At 36.2% G+C, this 17,252-nt stretch overlaps 1 protein-coding gene across 1 annotated transcript; it reads right to left on the bottom strand.

Moving 5' to 3' along the window:
* Window positions 1-373: 373 nt before the first annotated feature.
* Window positions 374-16,921, bottom strand: LOC145694353 (EF-hand domain-containing protein D1-like). The gene is made up of 4 exons (XM_081770488.1): window positions 16,033-16,921; window positions 15,563-15,818; window positions 7,924-8,038; window positions 374-703 (listed from the first exon to the last, which is right to left on the bottom strand). Exons 1-4 carry the CDS (start codon window positions 16,130-16,132, stop codon window positions 569-571), a joined length of 606 nt encoding a protein of 201 aa, XP_081626614.1. The 5' UTR covers window positions 16,133-16,921; the 3' UTR covers window positions 374-568.
* Between the last annotated feature and the right edge of the window lie 331 nt (window positions 16,922-17,252).

Genomic DNA, 17,252 nt, shown 5'->3' with positions numbered 1-17,252 from the left:
GACAAAATAACATATAAATAATATTTATTTGAACATAATATTCAGGCTATGAAACGATTATAACAGAGTTCTTGATATACCTCAGGTGGTCCATAAAGGTAAGCAGAAACGTAACAAATGGAATCGAAGATAATGAAGAGGTTGGGCTATAGTAACATTTAAATCACTTTCTTTGATGCCCCCCATTTTAGATGCCAGAGACGCCAGTGCGCATAAACATTTCTTTTTCTATGCTTCCAGATGTGAATTATCGATTAATATGCAGCCCATAAACGACAAACAAATACTAATAATAGCAATAATAATAATTCATACTTTATAGCACTTTTGACAGTGGATGCGCATACAGGGTGACTAAAAATAATATTTAACATTTAGAAACAACATTTCTTTTATTTGTAAGTCAGTTGACAGACATTAGCATTTAATACTAATTTATTATTACAGAAATGGAAGGTATGTTTTCCACCAACGCTTTTCTTCGTAAGTAATACAACAAACCACAATAATAATGCATCAACTAATAACTGTAAGTAACAGAATGAAATACAGAAAGATGTCTTCCTTTTCAGAATAACCCATATTCGAGCTGCTCTCCAACCGAAAGGCTTGTTACGAATTTGATGTCCTCAGCGATATCTGTGCAAGTTTTTGCAAGTCCTGTTAATTCATCTCCTTCCTGTTGGTCAAAGTTGTACACCAGCTGAAAAAAAAATCTCTCTTAGAATTCGCGACATAGGTTTGACATTGCAAATTGTTAGAACCTGTAAAATTACAGCATAATATCTCATTCGCTGGTCCATTTATACCATCCACGAATGCATGGCAACTCATCGCGGATTTTTTTTTTTTTTTTTTTTTTTTTTTTTTTTAATAATGATAGTGACCTAATTTGATTGACTGGTTGTCACCCGGGGTTAGCAGAAGTTTCTTGGATAAGCATATACAATAAGACGTCGATAATCCGAACTCGGTCCCTAGAAGCTTTTTACATTTTGTTTTAGCGCTAGTGATAAACAAACAATAGGGTTGTCCGTTGGAGTTGTGTGAAGTCAGTATTGTTACAAAAGCTCATTCATATGTAATTGTTTGTCATGCATATTTTAATTTTTATTTTCCCTTAGGCCTATACAAGTTAAGTTTTAAATGTGAGTTACAAAAAGCAGTGTAATTTAGTATACGAGCAGTCTTTTTTTTTTTTTTTTTTTTTGTGAGAAACATAAAATGTAAGTAGCCTTATGTACGGTATTGTAATTACTGTATGTACTGTATAACCACTGTATCAATAAAAGAGCATACCGTACAGTATATTTAAACCTAAATAACATTTTCTTGGTCATTTTCGAAAATCCGAACTACCTGTGGTCTCAATTAATTCGGATTTTCGACTTCTATTGTATGTATAGCTCTGATACACAGTGAGATTTAATTGTGAACACATCCTTCTGTGAAAACGATGCTGTGGGATCATGGCCACCATCTTGAATTCATGTTTCTCTCAAATAGGAAGGGGCTTATATGACATTAACTAAGTGTGATGAGAGCGCCAGAATTCAATGCACGTCATACCGGAATCTTCCATACGACGGTGGAGTGGACGTCTGAAGTCTGCAACAAGAGAGGATGTAGCCATTGCCAACAATACTTATCGCAATAGCAGACGTCTTTCTTAATGACTGATTTATCTTAGGGATATTGTACTTCGAGAAATTATATCCATATAAAGAGCGAGTTTGCTGTGGCAAAAGCACACACGGATCCAATCTTTGCACAACAAATCCTGTTCTCTAGTTAGGTATCTGAATTGACAAATTTCTCGTATTGGTCTGGAACTAACCCATTGGATTGATTTGTCCTAAATAATTGTAGTAAAAGTGATTGTGACATGTAGGGCCTTATGCAGAGTCGTTTTCACGTGTGATTAGTGACATGCTAAAGAGTTCGATCAACATATGTTTCCTGCAGTAGTCAGGGTTTTAGTATGACACTAATCATATATGAAAACGACTCTGGATAAGGCGGGTAGTGTTTAGAATACATGTATCAGAAAAGATTTCTCCATTGAAGATTGTAAATAGATAGGCCTATTCGCAACACAGATACTCAACTATGCCATTACTTATTCATTCTTCCTAATTAGGAAAGACGCTCGTAAAGCTCTTTCAATCCAGAACACTTCCGTGGATATCAGTAGGTGACTGAACTATTAAGACAAATTGGTCATCGCGTTCAGGATGAATAGCTTAGCCGCAAAGATCGCCTGACTTAATGTCCCTCTGTTTAAATCTAACTCCCCGGTGGTTTAGCGGTGGTGGCTTGCATCGCATTCACTTGGAGTGGTAGTTAACTTCTATGAAGAGCGCCCCAAAGTGTTACAGAATGTTACAGCCAGCTATAGCTCTTCGTGAGCCGAAGCTATATATATTCTTTAGTTAGATCTCAATTTGAAAATTTAGTTCTTTTTCAGTTGAAAAGCAAGCAAATCAAGCTGACTGCTTTGTGACTAGAACCGAACATTATGAATAAGCCTGCTTCGTGATTAAATACCAAATGTAATAATAAGATAGCTTGAGATTAGTAGAAAAATTCAACAGCTTACTTTTCAAAGTGACTGCCCTTACATTTAAAAAATGTCATCGCTCAAAACTGCTTTTTTTTTTTTTTTTTTTTTGTTTCTGGAAGTCTAAAGTGTAAAATAAATAATTTAGAACCTCAATTTTAAATATTTTTTTTTTTTTAGGTTGCAATGTTTGGTTTCCCGCTCGACAAATAGAAAACTAGATTTGTTCTTAAATATTACACTTCTCTACAAGGTAAACACGCCATTTTTTACGAATAGCTGCTGTGGGTGAATATGAATATGAGTGTTCAACATCACTGTAACAACAACATTATTTCAATATAAGTATTAAAAAGCGTAACAAAGTAAAATACTATTTGGTTCATTTTTCAAATAATATACCTGAGCTCCTCCTTGGCTAAGCGGTTAGCGTACGCACCTTTCGAGTGGAAGACACGGGTTCGCTTCTCAGCAGAAGTTCATGTGGTTCGGATCCAACACTAAGCTGTAGCTCCACGACTCATATAGCCTCGCTGCTGAAAGGGACGCTAAACTAAAAATCAACTCAAATAATGTACCTGCCATTCTTCGCAGCTGACGCAGAATCATCAGTTTAAAAAGTATACCCTATTACAATTGTTAAATATTTTTTTAATATTTAATAGATAAAAAGATAATCTTGTTAATGCAAACAGTTTTTACGCAATATAACTACATCCAGTGTCAATATTGTAGGCATTTTTTACGTGTGACGGTCTAGAATTTTGGGTTTAAATTTCAACATTTTCCTCAATACATCATAATTCGAGGTTAATAAAAATTGTTAAATATCAAGTATAATATTAATTAAGGCACTCTCAAACCCTGTTGAATCATATGTATCAATACACTGTTAAATGAGACATTCAACCAACAGTAGGCCTAGCATCTATTGTGATTATTATACAAAGATTTCCACCTCGTTCTTTTCGTAATGAAATACTATTCAAATAGTGTAAGTCTTAACGATATACATCCAGACATATGAGGAACGGAGTCAATATTGCAAGACTTTTTCAAAATGGCGGATGCAATTCTCTTTTTTACCATTGCGTTGGTTATAATTGTCCCAGATATAGCCTATAAGCCGTACCGTACTTTATTAATAATCGTAATGGAAGTTTGTTTTTAAATGATAGGCAAGTTCCAATGCTGTAAGGCAGTCGCGTAACTAAGGGGCCCGCGGGGTCTGCAGTGCGGGGGGGGGCTATGAGAGTTTGGGGGCCCACCACGAAGAAAATGTCAAAAACTATAAGCAACAAAACTGGTTGCAGAGCTAAATACGGAATATCCATTTCCCTGAATAATATTATTTACTTTAGGAAAGGAAAAATATGCTCTGGATGAAGATAAATCTCTGGATGAAGGATCAGTTTTAAAAATCATCTTAGCGCTCGAGGATTAAGGAAAAATAATTTTGCTACCGACTGTACAATGTAGATCATTTGAATATATTCAATTTTCTGGAGTCCCACAAGGATCTAATTTAGGGCCGTTACTTTTTATAATATTCATTAATGACCTTCCTAATTGTATTAAAACATCACATAAACTACTTTATGCAGACGATCTAAAATTATATAGGAGAATTACAACAGCACAGGACTGTGTCAGTTTGCAGGAGGATCTAGACAGAGTAAAAGAATGGTGCAAGAGCAACTTGTTAAACATAAATTCAGATAAATGCAAAACCGTGTCCTTCACTAAGAAACGGAATGTTGTTAAATTTCAATATAAGATAGATGGTAAAGAGTTAAAGGGGGAACAAACTATCAAAGATTTGGGTGTAATATATGATAACAAACTATCGTTTGAGCATCATATAAATCAAATTGTAAATGACGCAAACAAAAATCTTGGATTCATTTTGAGAATGGGAAGAGAATTTAATAAATCGAATGTTTTACTGAAATTATATTTTTCATTTGTTAGATCAAAATTACAATATGCGTCTATTATATGGAACCCCCACACGAAGAAAGACACTATTAGAATAGAAAGAGTTCAAAATAAATTTCTGCGGTTTCTGGTGTACAAGAGAACAGGCATCTTCCCCACATATGAAAATAGTACTTCTCTTAATGACAATTTTAACACAATGTCTCTCAATCACAGAAGAGTGTTAAATGACATGATATTCTTGTACAAAATATTAAATAACAAATTAAATAGTAAGGATTTGGTCTCTGCCTTTCATCTCAGGGTACCCAATGAAAACATACGTGTGGGCAATGGAAATTTCTTTTATTGTAAGAAATCTCGAACAAATGCAACAAAACAGTCACCAACGTGGAGGATGGGTGCAGTCTACAACAAACTGAGTAAATGTAAAAATGTTCTGGATATACCTAGTATGGGTCAGAATAGATTTCGCAAATATATTATAGATATTCTATGTAACACTGGTATGAACACTGTAATTGGGTAGAATAACCTGTTGTGTTCTTCTTCTTAAATAAGTAAATAAAATAAAATGTGCTGAAAGTGTCTCTTTTTGGCGCAAAAATTTAAGCAAAAGGAATACGTATCCCTATTACTACATTCATTTCAGAACCTTTATAACTTTCATTGTTGCGATTTCAAATTGGTATTATACAATGAAATAAAGTTGAAAACAATAATTCGGGAATTAGCATATCTCCTATTAAGGTGGATCACCACCCGGAAGTCAATACATATTTTACCTCATTCCCTTAATTACTGCGCAATGAAACGTTACATATACTATATATATATATGTAAATATATGTAGTATATGTAACTATACATATACTACATATATGTAAATATTGTACTATAAGATACAGTTATGTTTCAGCTACAACACAAGACACTGATTCATTTGGTTATATCTTCTGATCAGTGGCGTATTTAGGGGGATGTCTTCCGGGCTTAAGCCCCCCCCGAAATCTTACTTAGTATAGTAAAGTAAATGAAATATCTTGCAGAATTTTCACATTTCCAGGCAAAGCCCCCCCCCGAAAGTTAGCAAAGCCCCTCCCGAAACAAAATCGTAAATACGCCACTGCTTTTGATATCGAAAAAGGTGACAAATAAAAGAAAATATCTGATTCGTCTTACAATGAGCACACAAGATGGCACTTGCTGTTAGATCTTAATACTAGAAGTGCTCAGTTTATGAAATGTTTATTTGTATGTGTAAAATATTTTAAAATATTGTTCTCATTATGAAATAAATATATTATTTGATCATTTTTCGTGTTATGTTTCACATTTTATTTGAATATTAATCTATATTTAAGGAAATAGATTTTGAAAAGAAACTTGCGCAGAACGCCATAATGCGTTGTTGCCAAATTTGTACGTTTACTGTGGTAGTCACAATAAGAAAATTCCTGGATTCTAGCGTTGCAGTTCGAGAAGTGGAACTTAGCTGTGAATTGCGGTAAGAATCGAAAATTAATTTCTTCAGTAAGTATCAAAGCAGAATTCCATGATTACTTCCTATATTATCTGGCATCAGTAAACACTCGACACTATCTGGCAACGCCGGACTATTCAAGCAGCGTTCAGCATAGCACCAAGAACACCTAGTGATCCACCTTAATAGATAACTATACTTTGGCTTCTAGCATTCCCGGTGTATGCACAGCTTTTTTCTAAATTCTGGTCTTACCAATGAGTGTTTCTGCAGCGGAGAGATCTTTGTCAAAATTAAAACTGATAAAGAACTATTTACGGAATTCCATATCTCAAGAGCGGTTCACCAGTCTCAGTATTTTAAATGTTGAATGTGAGAGAACAAGAGCTATAGACGTAAATAATATAATAGAAATATTTGAAGAAAAAATAATAGAAGATTACACCGCTTCAAATGAACTTCGAAATTCAGCAGTTCGTTTGCTTTTTTTTTATGAGCATTAATTTTACTTGAAATTTAATTATATTCCATAGTCACTATGTTAATTATGATTTATAAGCCACTGTCTTCTACAGGGACATGATATAGTGGGAAGTTAATGGGCATTGGAAGAGGGGCCCAAAAATAATCCTGCGGGAGGTCTGATATATTTGCGTTACGCTACTGCCGTAAGGTATAAAAGTCAGGAGGTGTGTGGAAATTTCTGGTTTATGTTACGCAAGTATGGCATTACTTGGGAATTTTTCGAAATTTCCTCTTGTCTCCGGGCCTTATAGCGTTGACATTAATTCAAAACTTGTTTTACTTCAGGTACAACCAGAGCAGTATGATGCATGCTTTGGCGACAATTAGAGCATTAGAAAAATGATCCACAGTTTTTTTTTTAAAGAAAAAACTTTAATACAGTATACTTCTTATATTTTTGTCTCTGGCATGATCTAGTGGATTGGAATTATTGTCAACACTGTTTTAAACAATGACCCGTTATTCTAACATTCTCGGTGAAGGAAGGATTTTTTTTTCATATGCGAAAATTTTCATCGAAAGCTCCTCCGCGTTTCTATTCATACGCTAGAGACGTTAACACATACGCAATTGCAACAATATTCGATAAGGGGGTGCGGTGGCTCAGTGGTAGAGCGTTCACCTCCGGTGTTTGGGGTCCCTGGTTTGATCCCAGCTCGCGTCGTGTGGACTTTGTGGTGGACAAACATCATGCTCATGGGTTTTCTCGGGGTTCTCCCGTTTCCTCCACCTTTCTTCATTCCACCATTTCACTCATCTCTCATCGTCACCGTCCCCTTTAGCCTAACCGGCATAATAGTGGGACGTAAAACTCACAGATTTCATTTCATTTTCAATATTTGATAACAAAGAAACCAAGATATAAACTACATCTATACGGCGATTACAGCCGATATTATAGTTGAATAACTGAATTCAAATCATTCTTCTTGTAGAATAACATTATTATTATTATTATTATTATTATTATTATTATTATTATTATTATTATTATTATTAGTAGTAGTAGTAGTAGTAGTAGTAGTAGTAGTAGTAGTAGTAGTAGTAGTAGTAGTAGTAGTATTCAAACTAGTGCTACCCCCCAAAAAATTATGTACGCCACTGCCATGTTCCCAATATGTTATGTTGAATTTTACCACTTGTATTTATGATTAATTTTCCCCGTTGCCATACGACTTCGTACTCTAATAAAAATAACAAAAATTACAAAGGAAATATAAAAGATAGCATGAATCAGGTTTAGCCATTTGCTCTGGAATATGCCAAAAAATCAGATACATATACGTAGATACATGTATAAAAAAAGATCGCATATACGTATACATACATTTGAGTAGATACATATATTTTAAAAAATAACTTTCCGGAAGTGAGTGGAGTAATTAATGTAAGAAATGGAATAACTAGAGAAACCTACTTCGAGAAACTCATCGTAGCTAATCCAGCCATCCATATCAGTGTCCGCTTCGTCGAAACGAAATTTTCGTAATTCTGTGCTTCTTCTATCACCTAAATTTTCCAGCACAGCACAACTGAAAATGAAAAATAAAAGAATGAAAACATTATAAAGATGTAGAAGAGCTAAGAACTGACCAATACAAATGAGAATCCTGCTACTGCACCTGAATAATCCCACTACAATTCGTGGAAAGAAATTGTTAATTTTCTAAATTGTCATTTAGTTATATTTACATTAGTTCTTAATCTGATACACATGTTGAAAACGTCCTTATAATTGTTAATTTGGCTAAGTTTTTATTTTAGTTATTTGTAAATCATTACTTCAATTGCATTCCTTTTTATCCTTCCTGATAATTGGTTTTCCTTATTACTTACTTTCTATGATGTTACCAAACACGTCTTGGTGAAAATTTGTTGATGATACCCATTTGCTTCAGCCGAATTGAAGATGATTCATTCAGGTGGAAAATATTTTATTCAGTGTTCAATCGTTGGTTGTAAAATTTGTAATTTCTCTCTAGCCTCTCAAATGTAATTCGTGAGAGCTCATTCGCAATTTTAATTACAACTTTAGCACTAAATATATTAATTGCTGATATCAGAATGAGATATAATATTGTTCTTATTAGCCAATCGATCGTAATACTTCTGACCTTGTTTCTAGTGAAATATTCTTCAGAATTCCATTAGGGAATACTGTATTTGTCAAACAATTACAATTTGTTCGGAAGGCTCTGAGTAGTCATTAACATTGTCGACAATATAGCCTATCTTCTTGAACATACAAACTTTATAAAACAATTAAATTCAAGATGTTGAACAAAACAATTGGAATATATAAATTTAATGCACGACAATAAATAAATAAAAATATTATTCATATAAGCTAACAATACCAAAAAAAAACTAAAATGTTATATAAATTGATGACTGTACTTTATTACTGTGAATTTTGGTAACCGTGTCAGAGCAGCTGTTGGTTGCGCGCTTTCATATTTTAAATAGAAACCACAAAATATGTTGAGGGTAATACTGCAATACATATTGAGGGAATGAAAAAACAAGGCGATGTGTACAGCTCACAGATGACGAGAAGAACCCTAGCAGATGTAGTGTGACGTAGGTATGGGCTCGCCCACTTTTCGCACGGGGGTTTCAAATGACACCACGGAACAGCACACATATAACTTTACCCGGAGTGGCAGACGACATCTAAGTATAGACCACACCTCAAAAACTGAAAATGGACTTGACCGTGTCGTTGACCTTTCCCCGCTGCCCCTGTTTTAGGGTTCTTCTCGTCATCTGTGAGCTGTATGTATAAGTTTAGATGTTGTTTTAAAGCTACATTACTTAATAATTATACCGCATAATTGAAGAATATTCCAAATGTCTGTAAACCAATGCAAAAGAAACTTTCTGTATACTCTGTGTCCAGTGTTGTATCCAGACATTTTGTTCGGGTAAATTTCTCCTCCAAAGGTATAGAATCCCCCCCAAAAAATTTTTGAAGATATACCTAGGTTGGTGTAGCATGAAGATTATAATATGGTCTCTTTCCTAGAGCTTTAGATTCCCCTCCCCCGAAATCGAGGAGACTGAATGAAACACTGACTGGGCCCACATATTTATATATCATGTAGGTATTTTATTCGTACGAGGGAGTATCAGAAATTAAGGTTACAAAGCCTATATTTCTGGAGTTTCGTCTGCTATAGAAGAATAACGAATGTGCGGTAATTTTAGTATATGGAGTTGGCAACTGTGCAGTTTCAACCATCCGCCACCTATGGCGCTAGTTGTATGTAAACACAAATGGCGACTCGTTTGGAAAACTGGTCTTCCGGAGAAGTCCGCTAAATTCTTCGATTTCTGTGGGCGAAGCATGCAACCGCGGCTGAAATTCATCTGCATCTGGTAAAGGTTTACGAAGAAACTGTAATGGCTTGTCAGCATGTCGCAGAATGATGTCGAAAGTTTGCGGCTGGTAAAGAGAACGTCACCGACGAGCAGCGCAGTGACTGACCCAACACGAGGTCAACAAATTTGGACACAGTTCGCCCTCCCTACAGTCCTGATCTCGCTCCAAGCGACTTTAAGCTATTCCTACACTTAAAGGAGGACATAGGAAGCCGTCGCTTCACTTCAGACGAGGACTTCGCTACACTTCTTGCTGGCAACATGGCTGAACACGCAAGAACAGGGTCTTTACCAGGAGGGAATTTTCAAACTCGTCCCACGATGCGACAAGCGCCTCAACTATGTGGAGACTATGTCGAAAAATATCCTAGTGTGTGTATTATCTGTTGGCTGTATTGGTTTATGAAATAATATATACAGTAGAGCGTCGATTATCCGAACGTCGGTCAACCGAACGACCGCTTAACCGAACTGTGTATTCGCTCGCACCTGGTACTCTCCCACCCTACTGTCCATCATCCCCCTCACTCCCAAACCAAGTTTCCCACAGTAGTCGCCGCACTGAGCCACCGCTGGCGGAACATTGCTTCTAATGGGGCCTTCATAAGGCGCTGCTGACCGGCCAAGCCGCCAGTCGCTGTGTTTCAACAATCAGCACACTTCTGTCGGTTTGGCACTGGCTGTAGAAGTACAGTACAGTACAGTACAGTTCGATTATCCGAACAAACCAGTTTTCCGAACACCCATGTCCCCCAATTACTTCAGATAATCGACGCTCTACTGTACATGTTTCACTGTGCAGCTTTGTAAATTTACTTTCTGATCAACCCTCGTATATATTACTATATTGTATTACCAGACACTATATCCAACACACTATATTGCATTACCAGATATAGTCATACACTTTTGCCTTCGCTCAGCCAAGATTGGATTTGACGACGAAAGAAATATGGAGTCTAATGCGAAGAAGTCTTCAACCACGCCTTGTATACAGGGTTGCCACCTTTTAAGCTAAAAACGGGATATATTCATCGAACATGTGCAGATCGCCGTTTCCTCAATCCCAAATTTGTACATGGAACAATGTATTAAGAAGAGTACAAAGAAATAGAAATGTTTCTGAAAAAATTGAATGAAAATTTAAATCAAAAACACACGAAACACAGAACGGTAGCGTCAACTTGTTGGTGATTTGTTGAACCATTCTACTGGTTATGAACCATTCAACTAGTCAGTCTCATATTTTGTAAAAATGTTTTGTATAATTTGACGTCCCCTATATAGTACATTCCTCTTAGGTTTAATTTGAGACGCTGAAAATTTTCTTAAAATTCAGAATGTCTCGCCTAATTCAGAAAGTTGGCACCCCTAGTTACATAGCCTGATCATCAAGGATCTTCTTCCCTGTTAAAAGTGATCAAGATGCTACAAGTGTTGGTGGTCGTTGGGAGAGATACCAGGTGAATAAGACGGGTGAGAAAGGGTTTTACAGTGCAACTCATGGAGAGTCTACACTGCCGTTGAGCAACATGTGGGCGTCTATTGTCGTGCAACATAACACACCATGTCCGTTGACCATTGATGGATGCTTGTGTACAAGTGAGTGGTAAATATCATGAAGTTCAGCTTTGTAATGATCGTCTCAACGGAGAAAGACATAGCAGCAACTACACATGCGGATAAACGATTTTTTAAAAAAAATCACGATCCAACCACTGTCCTGACCATTCAAGATTGTCGTAACAGTTGTGTTTTCGTTACAAGGACAATTGAAGGCAGGATATCAGCTTTGTTATCCCGTGCACTCAGAACACCTTCAAAACACCGTCTTATACTACCTCATGTAACATCCATTGGTCAAATTTTTCATCTTACTGATTACGTCGAACGACAATGCTGTGGTTGCTTAACTCGTCTGCAATTCCACTAATAAATACTTTTTTGACTAGTTTATCAGAACATGAGAACATGTTGAGCTGTCACTGGCACAAGGTTTCAGAAACCAACGATATACAATACAGTAGTTGTACTTGTGCCACTTCAGGGAAATTTTATGTCCTTGGGTCCCTATCTTAGGACCCATGATGTCTGCCCAGGAGCCATGATCAGGGGTGCATAGGACCACCTTATATAAATTTTGGCGAGGGTACCTTGACACATTCCTAAATTTTTGGAGGGGTACAGGACCACCCCCATTAAATTTTGGAAATAGCTAATTTAAAAAAAAAAATTGTTTGGTAAAATAGGAGCAGAGCTTGGGTGGTTGATCTCGTTCCCTTTCATAGGTAAAAAAAAACAAAAAACGAACAATGTAAATTTCAAAGGATTTTTTACCTATTTATCGTCTTTCATGAGGCCTTATTATCTTATATAGTTATATGGATGAAAATACGGATTCATTCTCTTTCATAAGAGTAAATTGATGCTCCGCTCCTAAATTTTGGGAGGAGTTTCTAGGACCACCCCTTAAATTTGGGAATTGTCAATAAATAATATTTGGTAAATGTTCTCTACGACTCAAATATATATCACTTATGGGCATAAAATTGGCAAATATTAGTGTTGTCACGTGGTCAGTTATTGGCCGAATTTGTTCCTTGATAAACCTTTAACACGTTATATAATTATCTAGATGAGTATAGAGAATCTATTCTCTTTTCATAAGTCACGAGTAGGTTGATGTTCCTTTTTCAAAAGTTGGGAAAGTACATTGGCTCAACCATTAAATTTGGGCAAGAATAAAATTTGGAAAATGTTCTTTCGACTCAAATATGTACCATTGTATATTTCGGAGGTTTCATCTCGTTCCCTTTCATGGGTATAAAATTGACAGATATTAGTATTGCCACGTGATTGGTTATTGGACTAACTTATGTTCTTTGATGTGTCTTTAACATGTTATATGACTATATGGGTAAGTATAGGGGAGAATTCTCTCTTCATAGGTTATGGGTACATTGATGCATCCTTAAAATTTGGGAGCTGCGCATAGGATTACATTTGGGAGTTGTCGAAAAACAAAATTTGGTAGACGTTCTCTAGGATTCAGATATATAACTTTGTAAATTTGAGTACTTCTACTTATCTCCTTCTATTACTAAATAATTGTCAAAATATTCATATTACCATTCATCTAATGTATCTTCTGAGATGAGGCTTCACTACAACATACGGTTGTATAGTTGAATACAGGTTCAATTCTCTTTTCCATAGGTCTTAGAACAGTGATATACTTCTCTTATATTTTGCGAGGGATACATTGACAGAACCCTTAAATTTGAGGAGCCTTAATATACTTATATCTTATGAAAGGAAATGGACCCTTCTACTTACTCCTATAATTATATAAGGTAATAAGACCTCATCAAAGAGAGTAATAGTTGTTGCTGATACGAGGTGCGTTCAACTTCTAATTTATCCTATTTTACTTTCTTCAGGTACTGTGAACAGAAGATAGGATGGTACCCATCTTATAATAAACGGACACACTGTAAATTTCTAATATAGAAAACAGCCCCATGGAGTGTCCGTAGATCCTGCAATCGCCGCGTTTTTGGTGCTACAAATGTGATGTTCAGGATTCAAAAACAGCGTGTAATCACCCGTTTTCCCAATCTGAGTGGGGACACGTATCGATATTTAGTCTATAGACAATTCACTGAAACATGTGTTAAAGGTATGACGGATATGAAAAATGTTCGTTCGTGGATGTGGAAATTTAAAGAAGAGCGAAGATCGTTTGATAATACACCTAAATAATCTCGACTACGGACAAGCTGGGCCGACAACATGATTGAGTGAGGGGAGAAAGTTGTTATGAAGGCCAGTCGATTAGGTTGTGTGATATAAGCTTCTAGGATATGGTGAAACTATTCTTCATGAAGGTCTGAAAATGTGAAAAGTTGGTTCAAGGTGGCTTCCCCTAATGCTAACTGTTGAGCAATGTGTTAATCAATGTTAATACGTGACAACACCATGAATGGTGCGTTCTTTTCAATTGTCACAACGAATGACAAATAGGTACCGCTTTTCAATCCTGAAACGAAACGGCAGTATTACAAAGAAAGTATGTTATTTTTAGTTTTTGGACAAACGCCGTGTGCGTGGGTTTCCTCGGGGTTCTCCCGTTTCTTCCCACATTCTTCATTCCACCATTTCATTCATCACTCATCATCACCGTCTCCTTTAGTCTAACAGGCATAACCGTGGGACGTAAAACTCAAAGATTTCATTTTTTTTATTTTTAGTTTAACATCCCACACGATTATACACCGAAGATAAAGGAGGCGGTGACGATGAGATGGATGATAAAGCTGGAATAAAGTGGAGGAAACGGGAGAACTTCGAGGAAATCGACGCACATGGTGTTTGTCCTTCACAAAGTTCACTTGGCGGGACCTCGAATCTCTTTCTTCATTACATTCCAGATAGAACTACAGTGACGGCTGAATCTTACGAACATATTTTGAAGACTAAACTCATTATAGCATTGTAAATAAAATGACTCGAGAAAGCTGCTAGCATGCTTTGCCATCAAGGTAATACTTCTGTTCCTCAGGTACTTCTAACTCAGGGTAACAGCAACTTCGAAGTTGTCTCCTGTCTCCTACTCGCCAGACCTCGCTCCTAGCGATTTTTATCTGTTTCTGATAATGAAGAACTCTTTCCGTGTGGATGTTCATTTTCCAGTCGGGCCACTTTCGCATAAGCGATTTCCCAGTGGTCAACACAGATTTCACAAGTTATTTACCTCAGAAGTTGTAACTTTTGTCACTTGTTGAGTTGAGTTTTACGTCCCGTTCAGCAGCGAGGCTATATGAGACGTGGACCTACTGATTAACGTGGAATCCGAACCACATGAGCTCCCGCCGGGAATCGAACCCGGGCCTCCCACGCCAAAGGCGCGTACGCTAACCGCTTAGCCACGGATGAGCTCAACTTTTGTCACTTGTCAACATAATCCCTCTTTAGATGTATCTATTTTTCACAACATCTTATGGCAAAGATGTTGCGAAAAATGGATACATCTAAAGAGGAATTACGTTGACAAGTGACAAAAGTTACAAATTTCTGTGGTAAATAACTTGTGAAATTAAAATAGGAAATCTTAGAACTTGAATTCATCTCGTATGGTGGTATACGGTAGGATGACCCCTCATATCTCTCCGTCGAGGCGAAACTATTACTGTGAACTCCACGAAATGTACCGCAAACTTTTCTGCAAGCATCCAGCAATGGCCAACAGACACGGTACGGTGTCTTCCTATTGCACGACAATGCACAACCACAAATCACTTAAAGGACGATATGAACTCTAGACGAGTTTGCAGTACGAATCCCCTCCTCACCCACCATATTGTTCTTACATCTCTTCCAGTAGCTACCATTTTTGCCGCTATTTCGGTCGCTTCATGGTAGAGGACTTCATTGATGACCAGGGGATTATCACATCGCAGACTTATAGACTTTTGTCGGCCTGACGCAAATCTTTGGCTGAGCGATCTGAAAAGTTTGTGACTAGAGCTTAAGACTAATTTGACTATCGTAATTTTCTTTTTTTTTTGGCCTTTGAAAGTGACACACGTTTTTGGACATCTCAATCGCACCAAATCAATATATACATATATGTGGACTTTTATTGTACACCTGCTAATCTATCGCATAACACTTACAAATCTTCGAAACACAGCAATCCATTCTGATTGTTGTCGAAAAGCAAGAATAAGCTATGTAGATTGGTGACTGTTAGTTCATTCCAACCAGGATACTGTTGCACTATCTTGAGAACACTGTAGCGTCGATTCCTTTCTTGCATTAGTTTAGCCTGTCGTCTGTGCTGTAGCAGACGTTGATAAAATTTATTAACAAGTTGGTCATATTCTGTTGTAGCTTTTGTGTCCGTCTGATCTTCCTGGGGTATTTGTTCGCCTACAAAGTAGCAATTCAACACGAAATTAACAATAATTTTGTGCATTAGGTTATGACTAAAACAATAACACTGGCAGAATTCACTTTAAAATGTTTTACCATGTAGTAATTATGGATGTAATATAAATTTTCGGAACTGATTATTATATAGTAGTATTTCTACAATGTAGCGCGTAACTTACACCGTATTATCTCTCATGTTATTTTAACTTACCAGTAGATGTAAAATCTTCTTGCCTATAAAAACATATTGGTTTCCTTTTAATCGGATAATCAATTAATCTTGAAAGAAAAGAGCCAATCTTATTTCCCATTATTAGTTAAGAATAACTAATATGAAAGATCTACAATGACAACACACACGTTTGCTTGGGAGTTTCTGTAGCAACTATTTACTAGGAGTATTTATTTATTCATTCAGTAAAGTCTATGTGGTTTTAAGATTAAAGTCACAGTACTTAGGTCAAGTCGACAATTACACTACTATTGTCTCAAAGTTGAGAAATTGTATTAAATTATATTGCATTAAATATTTATAAGTCACGGCACAAGTGGCAACCAAAATAGCTCGAATCCACTTGCATTAAAAGGTATATTGCTAGAAGTAAATAAGTTGAATGTTGAATAAATACGTTGAAGAAAGGTATGTCTATACTATAAAATTGAGTACAAGAGAAAATGAATATAAAATATCACTTGTAAGAAATAAAATAATTGCGTGAAATAGGAGTTCGAAACATTTTATCGAATCCAGACGCTATCTTGTATCCAAGAGTATTCATACATTTCGTTTCATTACAGTCCATTTCGAGGACCTTCTTCATGAGACGTAGATCGTTAATCTAGATCGCTTATCTCCTTCTACTGTAGTTCTTGTTCTTGTTCTAGAACCACTATTGTGGTTGAAAAAATTAGTTGCTGCAGCCATTAGCCATGTCAGCTATTACACTATAAATTGTTATAAAGTTTAAAATTGTTTTAACCAAATTGATATGCACTATAGTTTGTAAAATAAAATGGCGCTGACATATTGCCCGAAATCGCCCGTGTTAAACTAGTTGTTCTTCAGCTATGAACATTGCAAATATTAATATTATTATTATATATATAATAAAATTGAATTAAACTGGAGTTCGAGATGGCTGTCCCTACATCGACGCCATATTACCTCGAACTCTTCTACTGTAGTTGTTTCTTCAGTGGCTATTCACAATTGCTTTTATTCTATGCTATTCAACTTTGCGGGTAGAGTCGCGGCCTTAGAGTCATGTTGACTTTATCACTAGAATTGCTCTTGTGTTATAATGATGCAAATTTTATAGCAGAACTTGTAACCAAAATGGTCCGGCCATTAAGCCGAATAGCCTGTTCTAAATTGTACTTTCACACTAAAAAATGTAATAAATATATATATTTTTTTTTTGTTAATGGTGC

Source organism: Thermobia domestica, chromosome 9 (genome assembly GCF_964235325.1).
Source record: "Thermobia domestica chromosome 9, izTheDome1.hap1.1, whole genome shotgun sequence".
Taxonomy (NCBI): Eukaryota; Metazoa; Arthropoda; class Insecta; order Zygentoma; family Lepismatidae; genus Thermobia; species Thermobia domestica.
The sequence above is the reverse complement of the archived record's forward strand: the minus strand, read 5'-3'. Positions and strand labels throughout refer to the sequence as shown.

Coding starts and splice junctions, on each gene's coding strand:
- LOC145694353 (XM_081770488.1), bottom strand. CDS start 16,132: ATGGGAAATAAGATTGGCTCTTTTCTTTCAAGATTAATTGATTATCCG. Junction 15,819..16,032: donor AGAAGATTTTACATCTACTG/GTAAGTTAAAAT, acceptor GCTACTTTGTAG/GCGAACAAATACCCCAGGAA. Junction 704..7,923: donor GCTACGATGAGTTTCTCGAA/GTAGGTTTCTCT, acceptor TTTTTTTTTCAG/CTGGTGTACAACTTTGACCA.